Source organism: Pleurodeles waltl, chromosome 6, assembly GCF_031143425.1.
Source record: "Pleurodeles waltl isolate 20211129_DDA chromosome 6, aPleWal1.hap1.20221129, whole genome shotgun sequence".
Taxonomy (NCBI): Eukaryota; Metazoa; Chordata; class Amphibia; order Caudata; family Salamandridae; genus Pleurodeles; species Pleurodeles waltl.
This window is the reverse complement of record NC_090445.1, coordinates 100,390,205-100,412,675: the sequence shown is the minus strand read 5'-3', so window position 1 is coordinate 100,412,675 and position 22,471 is coordinate 100,390,205. Positions and strand designations below refer to the sequence as shown.

General features: G+C 47.9%; 1 protein-coding gene across 1 annotated transcript in view; it reads left to right on the top strand.

Moving 5' to 3' along the window:
- Positions 1-14,886, top strand: part of PPP1R1B (protein phosphatase 1 regulatory inhibitor subunit 1B) — a 168,770-nt gene extending 153,884 nt beyond the window's left edge. Inside the window, exons 6-7 of the mRNA XM_069237449.1 lie at positions 12,619-12,789; positions 14,638-14,886. Of these exons, the coding sequence (XP_069093550.1) occupies positions 12,619-12,789; positions 14,638-14,699 (233 nt within the window). The 3' untranslated portion in view covers positions 14,700-14,886. The remainder of the gene's footprint in view (positions 1-12,618; positions 12,790-14,637) is intronic.
- The last annotated feature ends 7,585 nt before the right edge of the window (positions 14,887-22,471 follow it).

Genomic DNA, 22,471 nt, shown 5'->3' with positions numbered 1-22,471 from the left:
TGTGGCATAGGGGGGCCTGATTTGTGCCCCCCTACATGCCACTATGCCCAATGACCATGCCCAGGAGACAGAAGTCCCCTGGGCATGGCCATTGGGCAAGAGGGCATGACTCCTGTCTTTGCTAAGACAGGAGTCATTTCTATGGGGGTTGGGAGTGAAAAAAAATGGCGCAAATCGGGTTGAGGCGAAAAAATTGCCTCAACCTGACTTGCCCCATTTCTTGACGCCCAAGCCCCATATCCCCCTACGCCGGCGCTGCCTGGTGTACGTCGTTTTTTTTAACGCACACCAGACGGCGCCGGCGGCTAACGCCGGCTAACGTCATTCAATAAATACGGCACCCGCATGGTGCTTCAGAATGGCGTTAGCCGGCGCTAATTTTTTTAACGCAAAACTGCGTTGGCGCAGTTTTGCGTCAAAAAGTATAAATATGGGCCTTAGTTCTCTTCAGAGCTGCAGCCCCTGCTCAGCCAAAAAGACCCTGTTTCTTTCTATCCATCTACATTAAAGGGTTAATAAAAGCAAGGGACAAATTTAACAGATGGCAGCCTGAAGTTGCTTATCCTTACAATGTTTGGCCTCCCCGAGCAGTGAGGGGTTTCTACAGAGTGTGACAGCAGCAGTCATGTTTGTTTGCAGTCAGTTTGACAGTATATATTTTTTTTAAATGAGAACAGGTTGAATGTTCTCTTTGGGCATACTTAGTATTAGAAAAGTTAATAATTTCAGGTACCCAAAAATTTGGAGGTTTATAAAATGACTGGGTATCTTCCAGCCGACTTTACCCCAAGTGGCGTGCTGTGCATGCACCTGAAATCCCACCGGCTGGAGCTCCTGCCTGGTACATTGACAGCTATGTGTTTTGCTCAGGCACGGCCTAGCAGATCAGAACTACCCTTTTCTTTCGGATATCAAAACGCAGGTAAGGTCAGTTTAAGTGCACGCGCAAGAGACTACGTAATGGGGCAGTGAGCCAGGCGCATGTCATGCCAATCTAGTCTCTAGGCCCAACACTTAGATCACCACTCATACCTCTGCTTAGAATAGGAGGGCACCACTCTTCAGATGACACTGCAGACAGCGAAGGTCACTCGCAGGAGGTCTTTGCTGTCCCTGAGACCTCCTTGCAGAATAGGGGGCAATCCAACAGGCCCTTGGAGAGCACACTTCAGAGTGTCACTCTGCAGCAGACAGTGGGCCCAGGCCAGCCACGATTCAGGAATGGTGTGCGATTCTTTCCCAGGACAGTAAAAACTCCTATGCACAACAGATTCCTCTGGCAGTGTGCGCCATGCAGCATGGGGGTCTCCATCCTGCAAGTGTACCTTTGAATTGCTGAAGTGTGCCTCCCCTAGTTATACAGAAATGGTCCTTTGAAGTTGGGGGTGGTTCAAAGGGGTCCCCTTTGAACCACAGATGTCCCACCTAAATTTCAGTGCTGTCTACCATCAGGCACTGGAATGTACATCATTATCTTTAGTGGTGCCATGATCTGGCTCTGAGAGGCCAAGTGTCAAAACCTCTCCCTCCAATATCCAGCCAGGCCCTCAGATGGCAGAGGTCTGTCATTTTTTTCCCCTACGTTTTATAGATGTCACTGGGGAATGCACTGATGTGGTTTCCCCCAGGCCCCAGTGGAATGATGCTTGAATTGAAAAGGCACACAAAAAGGATTTTAGAAAATGGAAATGCCCACTTTCTAGAAGTGGCATTTCCAAGGTATTACTGACAAAACTACCTTTATCATTGGAAAGGGTTTGTCTTTAGAAATCTAATGATAGTAAACTTGATGAGGCTGCTCCACTGCAATCCACTATTGCAGATAGGATTCTTTATAAACTTCCCCCCATATTAACCTATGAGCAGAGCAGCTCTCATTGGTAGTGAAAACACACATGGGCATTCCTCACTCCATGGGCACATGTGCCCTGGTGCACGCACAAACCTGTAGGGAAGGCTGGACACAAGCTCTGAGAACACCACCAGGGTCTGAAGTGTCTATACAGGTCTGCAGTGATAGGCTCAGTACATATATAAAAAACCTAATGGGCAAGTGTGCACATACTGGCAAGTTGTGTCAGGCTAAGTATACCAATGAAAACACCAATATACAAGCGTGAACATGCTGGCAGCACTACTTCCTAGCAGAGGTAGGAAGGGCGCACACTCAAACAGAATCAGCAAAGCCTATTAGAAAAAGCAAAAACGTTTGGGGAAATACTACCTTAGCATGTCAGGTCTAACATAGATAGAATGGGAATCCATCGCTATCCACTGGGGATGCCGGCATTTCTATATCTTCCTGTATCGCCCACTGTGCACTGTCATTGCAGGCCACAAGCCACTGTTCAAAGGATCATCATCCAAACCCTCGCCACCTAATGAAAAATGGATCCTGCAATTACAAAAATTTAATTTCACTGTTGAGTACCAACCTGGGGCCTTCAATCCAGGAGATTTTCTGTATCAGCACCCTTGCCCCATCACACCATCAGAAGCCCAAGATGCATAGGACACCGAAGAATACGTGTGACTGGTACTGGATGAGTCCCATGTCCCTAGCAGAGGTGGTAGAAGCAACCAAACATGACACTTGCCTACAAATGACCGTACAGGCTGTCTTATCAGGTGACTTGTGTCCCCTTCAGCAGTGACACACCGTACTGAATGAAGCAAGGCATGGCTTTTCAGCTTTGACCAGCAGGTAGATCACATCATCAAAGGCGGCCCAACCTACCAAGCTAGTGGACAGCCTGACCCTCCGGCGCCCGTCTTCATGAAGAAATCCCCACCGCTCTCTTGCGTGTTAGCACCAACTTTGTGAGCCTCTCTGATGGCTCCCACATGTTTATAGTGATTGATGACTTCTCCCGTTACCCGGCGGTGGAGATTGTCGGGATCACATCTACTGCTAATTTCATCCCAAAAGTGGAGAAATAATGGCTATGCACGGTCTGTCTGGGGAGATCCGCACACATAAGGGGCCTCATTTTAATAGCCATAAATCAGCAGAATATCTCTGTTCACAGAATACCAAACACTGTTGCATTACACCTCGCTAGCCCCAAGCCAATGGGGAGGTGGAGTGATTTGTGCGTACCATCACAAAAGTAATCCAGATTGTAGTGGCAGAAGCTCGCAACATTGAAACAGTGATCTACAATTTCCTGCTGGAATGCCGTCTCACATCTCATTCCTCCACTGGTATTGTCCCCAGCCAGCGGTGCTTCTGCAGAGCCATGACGGACTCTGTCACACAGCATCCACTTTGGTCTGCTCAGCCTATACTCCTGAACTGCTCAGAACTTAAAAGAGCCAGTAACAAAGAGATTGCCTCCCGCCGACGGAGGGGAGGGCAGAGCACCCTGCGAGTTGGCGACACAGTGTTGATCAAAGACCGTCACCCAGGAGGAAAGTTTTAGATGCCTTTTGAAACAGAACCACGGATAGTCATTGCCATCAAGGGCACCATGGTGACTGCCAAGAGAGGAAATGAGACTGTAACTAGAAACATATATATCCCAGTTCAAACATGTGACGCTGCGGTCATCTGATGATTTGACAAGTACCCAGGAGTTGGGTGTTACTGCAAGGCTTGGAAGACCCCAACCACAGAGTGCTTCGGATCCTCAAAGGAGGGCACAGCCAAGAATCTCCAACCAGGAGTCTCCGTCAGTAACCTCTCACCCTCCATTGGACAGCTCAGTCTAGTGTCCTCGGGATCAGGAGAAGACGACAGGTCGTCTGAGATGCTCTCATATAGGAGTGGTCAGGGAAGATATCATTTGCGTTCTAATCCCATTCCTGCCAAACGTTATGATGACTTGTTGACTGAGTGATGGTGACCCATCGGTGATGGAAGTTTGGCAGTTGTGTTCCAGTTTGACTGACCTGATGGTCCGGAGTTGCTCCTGCTGAGTGGCCAGTCAAAGCATTGTTGGTGTTTCTCGAACTGTATCCTTTTTATTGTTGTTCAAAACTATGGTAAAGGAGGAATGTAGTGTTATCTCTCATGGCCGGCGCCATTGTTAGATCGGGGGTAGGGGGAGGCCCGCATACTCCCCCAAGGGCTTAAACATCATGGTAGTGGCCCGTACGTCCTAAGGTAAGGTAATAAAGCGGCTTCGGACAGCGGGCGGGGAGAGTTGTGACAGAAAGTGAATAGTGATACTTGTGTCTCCTGATACTGTGTCCAACTTCTTTTTGTGTGTCTACACCTGAATTACTACATTTGGGCCAGCGAATTAAACGCTGGGCTCTGGCATCCACAAAATGTAGATTATTATTCCATTAACGACAAGGCCAACTCAGCCTGTCATCCTTCTGAGGTTGTGTAAGATGAGTAGCATTACATACGGTGTAACCTGTTATTTACAATTTGTAGAGCCAATGAAACTGTAATTGTAATGCGCTATTTAACAATAAATGTGCTATATCGATGGTTAATTTATTATTGTTCTGCTTTTATAAATAGGCCGCGTCTGCGGTAGGGCGTGTAGCCCTGTATGAATAAGGGGCGGGGAACTCCCGGTCACTACTGGCTGGTAAAATCTCTGTTCCTCTTTCTCTCGTGAGTCTTGGACACAAAACCCCAAGCAGTGCTTAAGGAAGCCGGCAGCGCCCTCGTGTGGCCGGTAGAAGCACACCTGGATTGCCCCGCTCCCAGCCGGCGCTTTGAAGGTGCTGGCAAGTTTCCCGTCCGTTCGCGCCCTGTCAAGCACCTTGTCAACGCCCCGGACGAGGTGGCACGCGAGGTCTCAGAACCCTTGACAGGGCGCGAGTTGATGCCATCATCCGGGGCCTGACAGATGTTCACCTGCTGCTGGCACTCGGTGCCACTGTCTAACATGGCTGACACAGCGGGAAGGAGGAGTGTGAAAACGAGAGCATTCTAGGTGGTGTGATCCACTCCTCTCCTCAACCCTCAGTCCCTGGGACTGGGAGAGAGTACTCGGCTGCTATTTGCCTCTGCTTTCGGCCCAGGATGGCCTTCTGTCTAGGATGCCAGCTTCTGCAACTCCGAAGGCTGATATGGAGCCATTTTAGGCTTTAAGTGATAGTCATTTCAAGATTTAGGGCCTGACTTATGAAAAGTTTGCGCAGCCTTTGCATAATTTTTTGACGTAAAAACGTACAAAATACAATTGACCCATATTTACACTCTGTTGCGCTAAATTAGCGTCATTTTTTTAACGTTAATTCAGTGCAAACAACTCAATATTTATACTTTGGGGCTAGACAAAGTTATGAAGTTAACGTAATTTTCTGGACGTGAAAAACTACCTTGCATCAATGAGATGCAAGGTAGGCGTTCCTGTCCAGAAAATGACGGTATGGCCCTTGTGCCATATTTATCCCCGTGCTAAAATCATGCACGGGGTGGGGGCCTTAAATAATTGCACTAAGCTTGCTTAGTGCCATTATAATGCATTGGTCAGGTCAGGCGTTAGGGGACCTGTGGGCCTATTTCCATGGTCAGAGACCATGGAAAGAGCCCATAGGTGCCCTTCCCTGGCCCCTGGGACACCCCCACCCACACCAGGAAGACAATTAAGGATGGGGGGACCCCATCCCAGGTAAGTAGTTTTAAAGTGCCATGGGGAGGCCTAACTTGGGCCCCCCTACATGGCACTGTGTCCCCTGGGCATGGCCATTGGGCTGGGGGGCATGACTCCTGTCTTAACTGAGACAGGAGTAATGTCTATGGGGTTTTAACGTAAAAAAATGACGCTAGTCTGGGCAGAGGCATTTTTTTTTGCCATCCTCTGACGCTAAACCCCCTGTTCCCCCTACCCCTCCCCCACCCGGCTAGCGTCCTTTTCTATGTAGCTAGCCAGGCCTTACCGCCAGCTAGCAGCATATCATAAATACGACGCCCGGCGTCTTGGTATGGCGCTAGCCGGCAGTAAACTTTTTGACGCTGAACTGCATTAGCGCAGTTCAGCGCCAAAAAGTATACATATGGGCCTATTATATTTTGTAAATTTGCACTGCTTTTAAGTAAAAAAAATGATGCTAAGGCAGCGCAAACTTTTCATAAATCAGGCCCTTATTCTAGCAAAGATTTATTCTTTAAGGGAGCCGGCACGTGGTCTTATAATGGACACTGAAAAAACGTTTTGCACTAGGTAAAGCCTAATTGCGTATTAAAAATATAGATTTTGAAAGCACACATTTTTTCTTAAACTGAACCTTTTGTGCACATTTTACTGCAATATACCTTATGCTGCGTGTAATACAGTTTTAGGATAATGGCTTACATATTCAGAGAACTTTCTGCTACAGGCCCGACCATATAGCATGCTACATTCCTATTCCCCAGTGCACCAAGTAGGTGCACTGCGGAATACTGTGAACCTTTGTGGGGAATCTGTTGACACAGTGGATTCTCTCCAGACATCTGCAGGGGTTTGCAATAACTAACTGAGCTTTCCAACCAGAGCAGCGCATTTTCCACAGATTATTTTAGGTTACATTTAATTTTCATTTAGATGTGTTACATTTTTTGGCAATTACCTGTTGGTGAAAGACCAACAAAATAGCTACAGAATATTTTGTTTTTTGTAGCCCCGTCTCTAACTCTGCCCCCGTTGCACTTGGTATCACAGTCCCCCTACATTTTTTTAGGCACTTCAACAGATGGTTCAGCCATGTTTTGTGCAGTGCAAAACACTGGTGCTCCCATCATGCCTTGCGAGGCCATACCATTTCAATCAACTCCGGGTGGCAAGAAGAGAGTTCAGAGTTCAGGCCCAGCTAGTGCCCGGTTTCCTGATCACCTCCAATGAAAGAAGGGGATTCAGCCCTATACCATTCTTATCCAGGTAATCTTTAATATTATTGCTAGCACCTGTTGGGGGGTTTCCTAAGGTCAAGGCCCAAGGACTCTTGTAGGTGACTGGGGGTGACAGGTAGCAGAGTGCTCTGAGCATGGCTGTGATTAGTTCCCAAGGATTTGTCCAAACACTGGGTTGACATCAGCAGTCTAGATGACTGGGATACTTACATCTGGTTGAGGGGGAGTTGATGGTAGTCCAGATGACTACTGACTGTGTGATGTGTTGCACTAAACACTGGCCAATCTGCAGGTCAAAAGCTGTAGAAAGAGTGACCCTAAACCTTTCAACTTTGTGGCTTTGTGTGAAGGCCACCTACAATAAGCAGACGAAGAAGCAAGGGTCGGGGATTTGTTTGTTTTGAGGAAGGGTATTTCTGTTTTTAGGAAGATGTGCTTGGAAAGCTCTTGGCCAGCTATGTTCAACGGAAGACCCAAACTTTCAGAAGCAGTCTGAACCTCACTGTAATAAAAGAGGTGTATGTCGTCACCAGGTAGAGGATGTCGGAAATCAGAAAATACAACTAAGGACTTGGATGCTAAATGCAAAAAGATTATTTTGGGGTTTCTAGTGCAATGTGTTTGATACTGTTCTTATTGTCTGTTGCAAGAAGAGTAACCTCAGTGCACTGGTACTAAGCATTCCGGTTCAAGACAAGGTACTGTATGAAGGGCCAACTTAGTGCTCCAATATGAAAGGTCACTTCCAATTTTATACTAATGGTTTCTGTCACCCTGAAGAGCAAGTCCAACAGAAACACAGTAACTCAACATGTTGTGTAGATACACACATGCAAGAGAAAATGCAATCACCTGGAGCCCACACTCTCGCACAGGTTTGAAAAAAGGTAGCACTGGCGTTCAAAGACCAATCTAGATTTTACATGTGGCTGCTAGTTTCTTGCAGAAAGGCAGTGCTCTGATCTCCATCAAAGATGCCACCAAGCAGCAGTCGATAGTTCGCTATGGAGTTTACTTACTTGCGGAAACATTTTGGGGAGGGATGGTATTAGGGGCACACTGATTATGACACCTTAGAGATAACCCATGGGCGGTCTCCAATTTAGACAACACCAGATGAAAAATGTTGCAAAAAGAAAAACTTTGAGTTGGTGCAGATGTTTGTGCAGACTCAGAACTCTGTGTTGTAGAGCAGTAAATAAGTTTGACTGCTAATTCAAAGGGCCTGATGATGAAGGGCAAACAGTGTCCAAGGTCTTGGGGTCAGTCCTGTCTGGTGGTGTTGTAAAAGCAGAGCTGGATATCATTTACACAGCCTTGGTAGAGGAGGTTATGTCTGCTAGTGAGCTTAAACATAGCTTGGAAGTAGGTCTCCTAGTAAATGTGGTACATGGGGTGCCAGGGGATTCCAAATTTCTTCAGCCAGTGTTACATAGAAGTGCCCAAAACTTAGATGTATCAGCACCTCACCAGCAAGAGGCGCCCCCAATGAAGGTAGCAAGCTACCACTCTGATACCTTAAGCGGCCACAACGGGTTGGAGCAAGCTGATCGAGAACTACTGGGAGGCAAGTGTCACGTTCACCCCCATTTGAGGGTGTTGTTTTGGATTTTAAGAAATACAGGCCCACATTTAAGAGGGCCTAGCGCCATATATCGCCACATTAGAGTCATTTTTATTACGCTAATGTGGCAAAAAGGCTGCACCATATTTACAAAGTGGCGCAATGCATGCATTGCACCACTTTGTAACCTCTTGCGCCACATAATGCCTGCACCTGGCATAATGTATGCAAGGGGGCATTCCCCCATTTGGGGGGCTGAAAAAATTGGGCAATGAAATCTAAACGTTTTAATTGCACCATTTTTAGTGGCATTTTTAACACCTGCACACAGCAGGCATTAAAAGGAGGCACACAATTGTTTTCATCGGGCCTCAATGTGCTTTGCAGGATTAGCGTCAACATTTTTGGCACTAATCCTGCAAAGCGCCAAACAAGCGTCAAACATTTTGATGCTTGTTCCCTAACTACGGCCATGGTTTGCTGTATGCTAAATACGGCACACACATGGTGGCGTTAGGTAGGGGGGCTCTGAGGGATGCAAGAAAAGTGGCACTGCATTGGATGCAGCGCCACTTTTCTTAATTTCGGCCCACAGTGTTGGGTCCATGGTGGTGGCGGGAGCATGAATGGAAGGCCAAGGCACTGTGGGTGTTTAGGGTTGGCATTTTTAGACTGGTGGGAGGTTGGTGTTTGGTTGGAGCTGCTAGAAGAGCATATCATTGTATGAATCTTTGCAAACACACCTCTTTGAGAAGGCCAACATGTGTACACTGTAAATCTCAGCCTCCTAACAAGCAGCCAAAGTTACAATGGGTGGATCTCATCCTTAGGTGCTCATCTGTGCTCTTGTGAGTAGTCACAGCTGCTGCTATTGTTGTAGGTTAGCACACATGGATCAGAGAGGTGTAAATGTAGGTGCAGCCACTAGTGGTGTGCAGTCACGGCTGCCGCTGTAGGAGGTGAATGCACATGGATCACAGACGTATGAATGTAGGTGCAGTCACTAGGGGTGTGCATACATGGCTGTTGCTGTCATTGGAGGTGAGTGCACATGGATAGCAGCGGTATAATGTAGGGGCAGTCACTAGTGGTGTGCAGACACAGCTGCCGCTGTCATTGGAGGTGAATGCACATGGATGACAGAGGTGTAAATGTAGGTGCAGTCACTAGTGGTGTGCAGTCACGGCTGCCGCAGTAGGAGGTGAATGCACATGGATCACAGACGTATAAATGTAGGTGCAGTCACTAGGGGTGTGCATACACGGCTGTTGCTGTCATTGGAGGTGAGTGCACATGGATAGCAGCGGTATAATGTAGGGGCAGTCACTAGTGGTGTGCAGTCACGGCTGCCACTTTCGTTGTAGGTGAGTGCACATGGATCGCAGCAGTATAAATGTAGGTGCAGTCACTAGTGGTGTGCAGACACAGCTGCCGCTGTCATTGTAGGTGAGTGCACATGGATTGCAGAGGTGTAAATGTAGGTGCAGTCACTAGTGGTGTGCAGTCACGGCTGCCGCTGTCATTGGAGGTGAATGCACATGGATGACAGAGGTGTAAATGTAGGTGCAGTCACTAGTGGTGTGCAGTCACAGCTGCCGCTGTCATTGGAGGTGAATGCACATGGATGACAGAGGTGTAAATGTAGGTGCAGTCACTAGTGGTGTGCAGTCACGGCTGCCGCTGTAGGAGGTGAATGCACATGGATCACAGACGTATAAATGTAGGTGCAGTCACCAGTGGTGTGCAGTCACGGCTGCCGCTGTCGTTGTAGGTGAGTGCACATGGATTGCAGAGGTGTAAATGTATGTGCAGTCACTAGTGATGTGCACTCACGGCTGCTGCTGTCATTGGAGGTGAGTGCACATGGATGGCAGAGGTATAAATGTAGGTGCAGTCACTGGTGGTGTGCACTCACGGATGCTGCTGTCATTGGAGGTGAGTGCACATGGATGGCAGAGGTATAAATGTAGGTGCAGTCACTAGTGGTGTGCAGTCATAGCTGCTGCTGTCCTTGGAGGTGAGTACACCTGGATTGCAGAATTGTAAATGTATGTGCAGTCACTAGTGGTGTGCAGTCACAGCTGCCGCTGTTGTTGTAGATGAGTGCACATGGATCACAGAGGTCTAAATATAGGTGCAGTTACTACTGGTGTGCAGTCACGGCTGCTGCAGTCGTTGTAGGTGAGTGCACATGGATTGCAGAGGTGTAAATGTAGGTGCACTCACAAGTGATGTGCACTCACGGCTGCTGCTGTCATTGGAGGTGAGTGCACATGGATTGCAGAGGTGTAAATGTACATGCAGTCACTAGTGATGTGTAGTCACTGCTGCTGCTGTCGTTGGAGGTGAGAGCACATGGATTGCAAAGGTGTAAATGTAGGTGCAATCACTAGTGGTGTGCAGTCATGGCTGCTGCTATCTTTGGAAGTGAGTGCACAAGGATCCCAGAAGTGTGAATGTAAGCGCAGTCACTAGTGATGTGTAGTTGCACCTTTCGCTGTCGTTGGAGGTGAGTGCACATGGATCGCAGCGGTATAATGTAGGTGCAGTCACTAGTAATGTGCAGTCATGGCTGATGCTGTCTTTGGAGATGAGTGCACATGGATCGCAGAGGTATAAATGTAGGTGCAGTCACTAGTGGTGTGCAGTCACGACTGCTGCTGTCATTGGAGGTGAATGCACATGGAACACAGAGGTGTAAATATAGGTGTAGTCACTGCTGCAGCTGTTGTTGGAGGTGAGTGCAGAAGGATCGCAGAGGCGTAAATGCAGGGGCAGTCACTGGTGATGTGCAGTCATGGCTGTCGCTGTCGTTGGAAGTGAGTACACATGGATCACAGAGGTGTAAATGTAGGTGCAGTCACTAGTGATGTGCAGTCAGGGCTGCTGCTATTGTTGGAAGTGAGCGCACATGGTTCACAGAGATGTAATTATATGTGGTGTGTAGACACAGATCCTAATGTTGCTGGTGTCTGCCCTGTGATGGGGTCTTCAGTAGGGCTATGTTTGGGCAGAAAGTGCCTGAAGCAGTCTCAGCTGCATGGAGCTGTATATAGAGCAGAGCCCAGTGACTCACTGGCTGGGCCTACACAAGTTTAGGGGCAGATTTATGAAAAGTGGCACTGCACCTAGTGCAGCGCCTTTTTTCTTGCGCCCATTAGTGCCCCCTAATGCCACCATGTGTGTGCCATATTTAATAGACAGTGAACCATGGCGGTAGTTAGGGAACTAGCGTCAGAATTTTTTATGCTAGTTCGGCGCTTTTGCACGATTAGCGTCAAAAATTCTGACGCTAATCCTACAAAGCACCCAGAGGCCCCCTGAAACCAATGGGAGCCTCCTTTTAAAGTCTGCTCTGAGCAGGTGTTAAAAGTACCGAAAAAATGATGCAAAGAAATCTCTGAGATTTCTTTGCGCCATTTTTTCGGTCCCCCTAACAGGGGAACGCGTCCTTTGCATACATTATGCCTGGTGCAGGCATAATGTAGCGCAAAGGGTTACAAAGTAACGCACTGCATGCATTGCACCACTTTGTAAAAGTGGAGCGGCGATTTTGGCCTCGTTGGGCCACAGCGTAAAAAAATGATGATGCTAATGTGGCACTAGGGACTCTTAACTCTGCCCCTTAGTGTTTGTGATGTGACAAAGCCAATCTTTACACTGCACCGGATGTATAAAGCACTGCCAAAATTGTCTTTCACAATGATTCACAGGCAGCCTGCCTCATTGCTATTAAAGAAGCAAGATTCCTTCTGTGAACACTTACCAACAGCTGAGAATGCAGAGACAAAGGCCTGCAAGGGACAGAAGACCAGCTCTGCATTCACTTGCCTTTCCCTGTAGTGCGGCCCCTACTCCTGAGAAGACAGGGGTGGTCATACCAAACATACAGCCGGCTCTGAAGGAGCCATGGTGGCAGAGTGCAGCCACCCATGAGCCTGCTAACCAATCCCCCCATGCTCAGCCATCATTTGCACAGCAGCCGATGTCTTTCACAGCTTCCATCTTGTTACTGGTAACAGAGAGTAACAGCCAGGAACCAGAGAGAGCACTGATACATATCACTGTGTGACGCAGGAAAAGTGAAACACTGCTGTGCTGTCACGCTGCCTGGCGATTTGTCAGCGCTCGTAAGAAGCGCCTTGCGAGTCTCAATGACAACTGTGACTAGCAGCGCCTTGTGGAGGGGGAAAGGCTTTGATATGCTGGATCCACTATGAATAAATGAAGGAGTAACATTGTTTGAATCCCCTTTCAGATGATGAGTATGCAGTGCTCTGCAGACTAGAACAATACACAGGCCGCCTCCTGCTGACTGAGGCCAAGCGCCTAGAAGCTACCGAACAAGAAAGCTCAAAGAGCACAGGCCCAGAGGAGAGGCAGCCTGACACAGAAGGAACGAAGGACACAAAACAGAGCGCCGAGAGAGGTAACATGAAGAAAGGGAAGAAATGGGCGCACGAAGGTGGTGGGCGGGGCCAGGGCCCCAGGGAGTAAACTGGAGCGCACTGTTGAGCTGTGTCTTGGTCTAAGCGCTAAAACAGTAGTGAGGGAAGAACTAATGCATGGGACTGACAGTATGTGGCTATCTGTCCAGGGATAGTAGATCTGCTAGTCAGTCTCGGGTATTAGTGCTGCGGGTCAGACCTGGAGTGAATTGAAGGAGCTGTGTGTGACATTCAGTAATGAAAAAGCAGAGGGTGCTGCGGGGAAGGATTGAGGTGTGTTGGCAGAGCTGTGTGTCCCAGTACTGAAATAGCAAGGGGCAAAACGCATTGGGATTGAGATGAACTGAAAAGGTGTGTGGAATGGAGTGGGTTTGCTGAAATTGAAGGGGGTCCGCAGATCAGTACTGAGTTTCAGTAGGGGTGTACTGTGTGGTTATGCCTAATGGAATAGCAGGAGGACCTTCTGGCCATGGGTGAGGTGCATCGACCGAGCATGCGCAGTGTAGTCCCTTTGATGTAATGGCAGGCGACTGCATTTCAAAACTGGGCTACATTTGGAGAGATTCGTCTGGGTGTATTTGTCACAGCAGAAGCTTGATCTCTCAGGTTTCCCAGGTTCATTAGCAAGTTTTCGCTTGGCCTTCTGGAACTTGTAGTCCCGAATCTTTGATGAGCGCAACAGGATCACAAACCACAGAATGCAAAAATAAAATCTAGGCAGGATGACTACTGACGCGCGGACCCGATAAACCTGAGAGGCCGGGGGCAGTGGGAGACCTGGGAGTTTAGGGCCGTATTTATACTCCGTTTGCGCCGAATTTGCGTCGTTTTTTTCGACGCAAATTCGACGCTAAACTAACGCCAACTAACGCCATATTTATACTATGGCGTTAGAGGCGAATAGCGCCAAAGTTCCCGGAATGTGCGTCATTTTTTAGCGTGAACCCCTTCCTTGCGTTAATGATATGCAAGGGAGGCGTTCCCGTCTAAAAAATGACTCCCAGGCCTTTACGTGGTATTTATACTCCCGGGCAAAAGAGACGCCCGGGAGTGGGCGTGGCTAAAAACGGCGCATTTGCGCCGCTTTTTAACGCCTGGGTCAGGCATGGCGTTAAGGGACAAGTGGGCTCAAAATGAGCCCAGAGTGCCCTCCCCTGCCCCCAGGGACCCCCCCTGCCACCCTTGCCCACCCCAGGAGGACACCCAAGGCTGGAGGGACCCACCCCAGGGACATTCAGGTAAGTATTTTTTTTTTTTTTTTTAATAATTTTTTTTGGCATAGGGGGGCCTGATTTGTGCCCCCCTACATGCCACTATGCCCAATGACCATGCCCAGGGGACAGAAGTCCCCTGGGCATGGCCATTGGGCAAGGGGGCATGACTCCTATCTTTACAATGATAGGAGTCATGTTGATGGGGGATGGGCGTCGAAAATAAATGGCGCAAGTCGGGTTACGACGATTTTTTCGACGTAACCTGACTTGCCCCATTTTAAGACGCCCATGCGCCATTTTCCCCCTACGCCGGCGCTGCCTGGTGTACGTGGTTTTTCTCGCGCACACCAGGCAGCGCCGGTCTGCTTGCGCCGGCTAACGCCATTCAATAAATACGGCGCCCGCATGGCGCTTCAGAATGGCGTTAGCCGGCGCAAAACTTTTTGACGCTAAACTGCGTTAGCGCAGTTTAGCGTCAAAAAGTATAAATATGGGCCTTAGTGCGCGTCTTTGCTGGCCTGATAAGCGCTGCTGCAGGGCATGGCTGAGGTGCGCTGGCAGATCTGTGCGTGCGGCCGTCTGGCGCTGACCGACTATATAACTGATGTGTTCCAGGTCCTGGCGAGAAAGCGCCCCCAGAGCCGCCTGCCCAGGGCCCGACCGCGGCCTTAACATGAAGCCTCCACGCAGATTCGGTCACTCTGCAGCCTTGCGGCCCTGAAGGATGAATAGATGAATAGATGAATAGACGTGGCCTACGCTGGATCTCATCCGGAGCCCCCACTGTGCATTACTGATCACTTGTATGTGAGCTGCTGCCGATGTAGAGCTAATGTGTGCAATATTACAGTAACTGGCACGCCATGGCTGACTCCAGCTTTATTTATTTATTCAAATTTTGCTTATAGCTCCGTGTCTCCGAAGTGCTGGTCTATCTGGGTGATTAAAAGAGATGGAGCAAGTGATGTGCATAAACAGATGTGTGACTGACTGTATGTGTACCAAGTAAATATGGAACACCGTCAATATATCATATGACCTCAAGAGGGCAGTGCAGCACCACAATTCTACAATGTGCCACATAGAGGCGCTCAAAGAACAATAGCTTTGAACATCATGAAACACACTTATTGACCTGTCTGTGTTTTTATTCATTTATATCTTTGTGTGGTTATTTGTGCAGTTCCTTTCTCTACTTATGCTCCTTTTCTATAGCGTCACGTGTGACTGAGACTGCTTCACAGCGCTTGTAGGTGTAGTAAAAAAGATTGCCTCATTTGTGACACTCCTCGCGCCACTACGCAGCTCCCAGCTGCCTCTGTCAATGGATTTCATCTCAGGAGGCAGACGCAGAGGCTATAAGCTGAACACAGGGTTACCTTGAGCAAAACTTTGTTACCCAATGACACCCCATTGTCTCACTATTAAAGATGTTCACCTACCTCAGACATCTCTCAGAGACGTTCAACCATCACAGACAGCAGACAGGCAGTTCCCAAAGATGTTCAGCAATCCTAGGCGGACACGTTACTAAGGGGGTCATTCTGACCCTGGCGGTCATGGACCGCCAGGGCCAACGACCGCGGGAGCACCGCCAACACGCTGGCGGTGCTCCCATGGGCATTCTGACCGCGGCGGTACAGCCGCGGTCAGAAACGGGAAACCGGCGGTGTCCCACCGGTTTCCCGCTGCCCAAGGGAAACCTCCATGGCGGCGCTGCAGACAGCGCCGCCATGGGGATTCCGACCCCCTTACCGCCAGCCTGGCTCTGGCGGTTTTGACCGCCAGAACCTGGCTGGCGGTAACGGGTGTCGTGGGGCCCCTGGGGGCCCCTGCAGTGCCCATGCCAATGGCATGGGCACTGCAGGGGCCCCCTAACAGGGCCCCACCAAGATTTTCAGTGTCTGCCAAGCAGACACTGAAAATCGCGACAGGTGCAACTGCACCCGTCGCACCCCTTCCACTCCGCCGGCTCCATTCGGAGCCGGCATCCTCATGGAAGGGGGTTTCCCGCTGGGCTGGCGGGTGGCCTTCTGACGGTCGCCCGCCAGCCCAGCGGGAAACTCAGAATGACCGCTGCGGTCTTTCGACCGCGGTACGGTCTTCTGGCGGTTCCCGCCAGGCGGGCGGCTTCTGCCGCCCGCGGAGGTCAGAATGACCCCCTAAGTTCTTTCTCTCTCAAAGTTCTTTTGAAATCTGTTTAATGGTTTTCAGTTTTTCTGAAGTGCCGTAATAACACCTTTTTCATTTGCATCGTTTGAATACTCTCAGATTGCGCAACGAAATAAACTTCTGCATGGTTCAGGCAACTGGAGAAGGTATTGAAACAGGCACAGGTTATGTATATCAACCAGTGAACTGTATGCGACATAACAACTAAATACAACTAACTGTGATACTTTAGCCTACAATAAACCCAGCAGTATGCCCAGACAAGCCTTTATTAGATGTTAGAAGAGGTATGGGAAGGGTCGATCAATTACAGTCGCTCGCTCTCTCTCTGCCCCTGGCCCACCTGGTTCACATGCTCCATGGTTATAAAAATTCCATTGGATTGGTCCCATAAATGGACCATCTAGGAAGGATATGCCTCTCTTCCGTATGTAGTGAACGGCTTTCAGACTAGGCCCTCCTGCTTACATCACTGGGCCATTTGCCAATAGGGGAGGACGAGGGCTGGCCTTAGCGCTGCCGACGCCCTGTGCAACAATGTTTGTTGGCACCCCCCCCAATGACCACCTCTGCCACGGATTCCCACACTACCACCCTTTTACAGCGCACCTCAAGTCTCCATAACCACTCTCTCTCAGATGCATTTAATTAGTTTTGTAGCACCACTCATTCCAGTGTAGGGTGTCAGAGCACTTTATATCACACACACATTATACAGAGACAATCAATCATAGGTGTGTAAATCATTGTATAGAAAAATGTTACATAAGACGGAGCACTACAAGATGTAGGAATCACATGTCATCCATACTGGTAGGCCGTATAGCTTAAGAGTGCTTGGCAACACCATGGTTGGGGTTCTCTTTAATAATAATAATTGATTTATACCCAATTGAACACTTTTTGCAACATTAGGATAATGAAAGAGGGAGAAAAATAATGAAGCTCTAATCTATACCTTGCGGAATGCTTGCAGTTCTCTGATGACAGTTAGTAGTTTACTGTTATATATTAGGATTTTAACTTATAAACTGTAAGCAAAAAAAGGACCTTTCTGACAAAAGCAGTAACCCACTGACCTATTTGTGCTATATGCACTTTGTGATCTGCATGGTACATGTTCTTTGCAAGACGCATATTAGCATATTAACCTCCTGCGCTATCTTAAAACTTCCACTAGAGACAACTCAGAACTCTCTCCAGGCAGAGCATTAATCACCAGAGTTATCTTGACATTTTTATTGCTGCCTGAAAATTGCTGGAGGCAAGGAACACTGCAGTAAGGGCTTTTAAAACTATAATATACTTGCAAACATGGCGCCCTTTCCTAAAGTCAGCACCCAGTGTGGTGGCAACGGTCACACCGCCGTAGAGCCAGCCCTGGGAGGAGACATAGCCCTACAGGTTATATCTATACATTTCTTAGGTACCATTTATTACCCAGAGTTATGAATCTGTTCCTAGCTTTTTTAGGTTTTAGATTCAGGTGACAAACACAGGAGGAACACCCAGCTGTTCAGTTACATCCAAAACATGTGATATTAATCTGCATTATGGTGTGCACATCTGGGGCATTTGATGTCTTCTGTCCAGTGTATTAAATCTAGTCTACTGGGGGACATCTAAGTCATGTGTGGATAGTTGAGCCCTAGATTCCTGGAGACCTTCTGGGTGGGTGCTAGGACCCTCTCCCATCGGTTGCCACCGAACTCCCTACTCAGATTGTGTTCCCACTCAGTTTTGGACCATGACTGCTCGGATTTGGTCATTTGCACTAGCAAGTTGTAAGACCAAGTTACCAGTTTACGACTGTTCCCTGCAGTGAACATTAATTGTAAACGTGTGTGAGTGCCAGGTTCACCATTAATACAATCCCAACTATGTTTAATACAGTGAATTATAGCCCTATAAGTCAGGAATTGGGAGGCTATAAATCCAAAGTTGTTTATAAATCTAGTTAAAAGGAGTGATTTCCAGTCGTGGCTCAGTCTTGGTACACTGTGTGCAGTTACCTTTTGTTCAGTAAATCAGTATACGGGTTGTGTAATAACTTGGGCCATCTAAGAACCCTATCAGTGGGATAGTTGGTGCATACAATGGCCTTGATGCAGTTTTTCGCACACATCTTGCCCAACATTTTAGGACAACCACCATCATGGCATTTGGCACTGTTATCCCCCATATTGGGTCCATGGTGTGAGCCATCAAATCGCCCCTGGCTATTGCCACTTCCATCTGACCTAATCCCTGAGTGAGCCCACTGTCTACCCACCTGGCCACCCATGGTATCTGTGCCAACCCATAATACAGATCAAGGCCAGGCCACCCCAAACCACCGTCTGCTAGTAGCAGCTGGAGGGTGCTTAGAGCTGACTTACCCCAATTCACAGCTGATATACAGTCCCTACGGAGAGCTTCCTGGATCCTGAACCACCATGCTGGCACCCACATAAGTAGATTACTAAAATAATGTAGCCGTCTTGGATGCCCCACCATATTGACCAGGGCCACTCAGCACATCACTGAAAGCCTTATAGATTTCCTTTCACATTCTTCATTGCTGAACCTGTCACGGTTTCGGGCGGGTCTGATCAGGACTCTGGTTGGGACACCCCTTGAGGTCACCGAATATCCTAAAGAGGTAGTATACTGGGGAAGAAGAGCAGCTAAAGGCATACACGGAAAGGACAGCTATGAACAGGCACAGGAAAGTAAAAGCAGAGCAACCCTTGTGTGAACAAACAGATTACTAATGGACAAATACGCTGGGGTTGTACACAGAGTAAGGCGCAGAACCTCCCACAGTGACAGGGAATGTCAATGCCTCTGTGCAGTTTGCTCTTACAGATAGTCACCCTGCCAGCCCCATAGAAAGGAGGCAGCAAAAGTGATTCTGTCTCTGGACCCTAGATCACAGACAAGGAAAGTACTTACATACACAAGACACGCTCTTGTGGGTCCTGCTGGAAACACAGTGGCGATTCCTGAGAAAACAGCAATAGCACACTGTCACTGTTAGGCACGAAAGACAACGTATAACACTGGACAAGGATGGGGGCTGGAATTGCCTCCTGGAAACCAGGAGCCAACCCCAGAACAAAGGAGGAAACTTATACACTGGTGAAGACTGATAGAACACTTACCAGACACAAATAACCAAGAAGAAACAGAAACAGAAGGGAACCAACTAACAGGCAGAGGCAAGAACTAGGAACAGGCTCAGGCTGAAGCAAAGGCGGGACTAGGACTTGAAAACAGGGCGCAAACTTCTGGCTGGGACAAACAGAGACAGGACTGGGAAACTGAGAGCAGGCTCTGGCTGGAACAGGCAGTGACAGGGCTGGAATACAGGGAGTAGGAAAAGAGCAGTAAACAGGACTGGGAAACAGAGAGCAGGTTCAGGCTGAAACAAGGCAGGAGCAGGGCAGAGAAACAGGGAGCAGGCTCTGGAAGAAACAAACAGGTACAAGGCTAAGAGATAGGGAGCGGACTCTGGCTGGAACAATCAGGAGCAGGGCAGAGAAACAGGAAACAGGATCAAGCTGGAACAGAACAGGAACAAAACTGGAACACCATTCGACAAAGGGTCTGTAAGACAAAGGAATCGAATTCCAATGCACGATGGGGATCTTGAGGAAATGGCTGTTTATAAGCAGTTCCAAGCTGGGCTGCACAGGAGAGGTCTCAGGTGTGTGTAGTTTCAGACACTTGCAAGTCCTGGAGGAGAGGATCCAGTGAAAAGGAGCAACTGGACTTCTCCCATAGAAAACAATGGGAAACAGAATCCGGGCTTTCCTGACTACCAGGCTGTGCATTATGGGATTTGCAGTCCCAGGACGCAAATGTAGTACTACACAAGTATACCATAGAGAAAAGAGAAACAAACAGGAGTCAGCAAGGGACTCTAGATAAGTGTTTAAGGTGATTCCCAGGCTTCCGACAATCCCCTTACAGCGCCCCCTAGAAATGGGACGACAGAGCCGTAACAGAACCCAAATTACCAGGCAACAGGTAATCGGGCCTGCAATATATCCTCACCCCAAGTATTGAAATGTCTGTTGTTACCAAATGAAGCTTCCAGGAGGCTACCATTCCTGGTCCCAGCTGCGTGGAATGGTTCTAGGGGAACGGATATGTCTTTGGCCAACAACCTACCAAACTCCACGAGATACGCAGTTGTGGGTGCAACCCTTCTTCAGCATCCCTCAAAACAGTAGCATGCCATCTGTGTAGAGCAAGATACCGTGTCCGGTGAGTAGGGTCTCTGCTTGGGTACACAGATTATTAGTGCTTCATTCGTGGCGTTAGGGAGGCTGCCTACTTCCAAGCCATGCCACACAGATGAGCAACTAGGATACCAGCACAATAGCATATGTCTGGAGAAATGTGTCTGGCAAGCCATTCGTATCAGGGGTTTTGCCACTGGCAAATAAATCTAGTGTCGCACAAATCTCTCCATCTGTAATGGGGGCATCCTAGTTGTTCCACTGCCACTTATGGGAATTTCTTCAAGGTCAGACTATCTAAGAAGGCTGCTCTCTTAGTAGCTCAGACCCTTTTGTTTGCGTTATATCAATTCTGGTTCACACCAAAAAGGCTGCATTGATGCCAGCCTGGTCTTGGGCCACTTGTCCCAGACCAAACATTTTTTAATGATGGACAGTTTCTTTCTCAAAATTCTTGAGCAACTCATGGCTGATGCAAAGGTTTTTGCTACACTAGAAGAGGATACATTTTTGTTGTCGGAGTCACTGGCTCATGACCTTTGACACCTGGCTAAAACAGGTGCATACAATGAAGCTGAAGTAGGCACGGAAGATGGGGTCTAGGAGTTAAGATGCTTACCTTGGAAACCTGACCTGGGTATTTCATTAAAAAAATTGATTCTGGACAAATCAATTCCTCTCCATGTGTCTGAAAGAGTCAATATGTACAGTGCAATCTAAATATGTGTAATGTGAAATCCAACTGTGTAGCTGTGTTTAGTGCTGTCCTTATTAAATCTCTTCCAAATATAAATTATAATTCCAAGAGTCTAGACTCTTGGGATAACTTAGCTGGCTTTAGAAGGGTTCACATTTATCCACATCTAAGTGACGATGCCCCCAGACAGATAGCATCAGCGTGAAATCCTCAAATACCGTACAAGGATAAATATTTCCAAATTCCAGTACTTAAATCATTGCCCACAGATCCCATGGTCAGATAGACATGTGCTAAGGGGTAGATTTTTTAAGGGCGTGTTTGGGGTGAACCACACCTCCAATATTTTTGAAGTTCAGGTGGCTGGAGTGACAGGTCGGGTCTTGTCACCAGGTCACCAGTTGGAGTTGGGCCCTGGCAAACGCAGTACGCTGCATTGGTCCAATCTGCGTGAGCGTGCCTCCATGTAACACTGATGTGATGCCCGTCAACACCTAATCACAACAGCGGGAAGAGTCTGGTACATGGCATCATCTATCAAGTGTTCTGTGGCACCTCTGCACTCAATATCAACTTCAGTTCGGCTATTGATAGTGTGTGTATTGTCATGAACTCTGAGGGTTTACCAGAAATGTTCTGCAGAAATACCATGAATACACAGAGGCTTGCTCCAGCTTTCCCAAAAGGCACTCCAGACCCACACAAATTCATACTGAATCATGAATACCCACTGGGGGAAGGGGAATGGGATAAGAGAGAAAAAAATAGCTGGTGGGAGGCTTTCTTCACACCAGCCAGATATCAGTAAGCTCTACGTCCATAGCTTGGTCTACAAAAGAAAATGAAGCATCAGTTTTCTTTTGACTACTATCATATGCTAGGTTCTAATATCATTTTTTTTGTAAAGCATGTATTAGTCTGTTAAAACTCCTCTTTCTCAGCTATTCTCCTTAAATTTCTTATAAAATGTAAGTGTATCTATAAATACAAAATATCAGTGATTACTTTTGTGCGGACATCCTCTATAGAGAGGAAAATAAAAATGCATGTTAAATAACTCACCCTATGTCTAACATGCTCTAGAAAAAACAAGAGGTGTCACGGTATCACAGGAGGTATGTTAATGCAGTCACAAGCCAGTAAAATTCTCACACTATGTAGAAAGTTCAGTCTATGACTTCTTATAAAATAATTTCCAGTTCATGAATGTCCATTCCATAAGGTGAAATAGAGTCACAAGAAAATCCTTGCAAGAGATTTCTAAAGTTCAGGAAAAGACAGTCATGGGAGATGGTACACACTCCTGCCAAACTCCCAAGACCAGTAGTAGGTGCAGAAGAAGCAGAAACCCAAA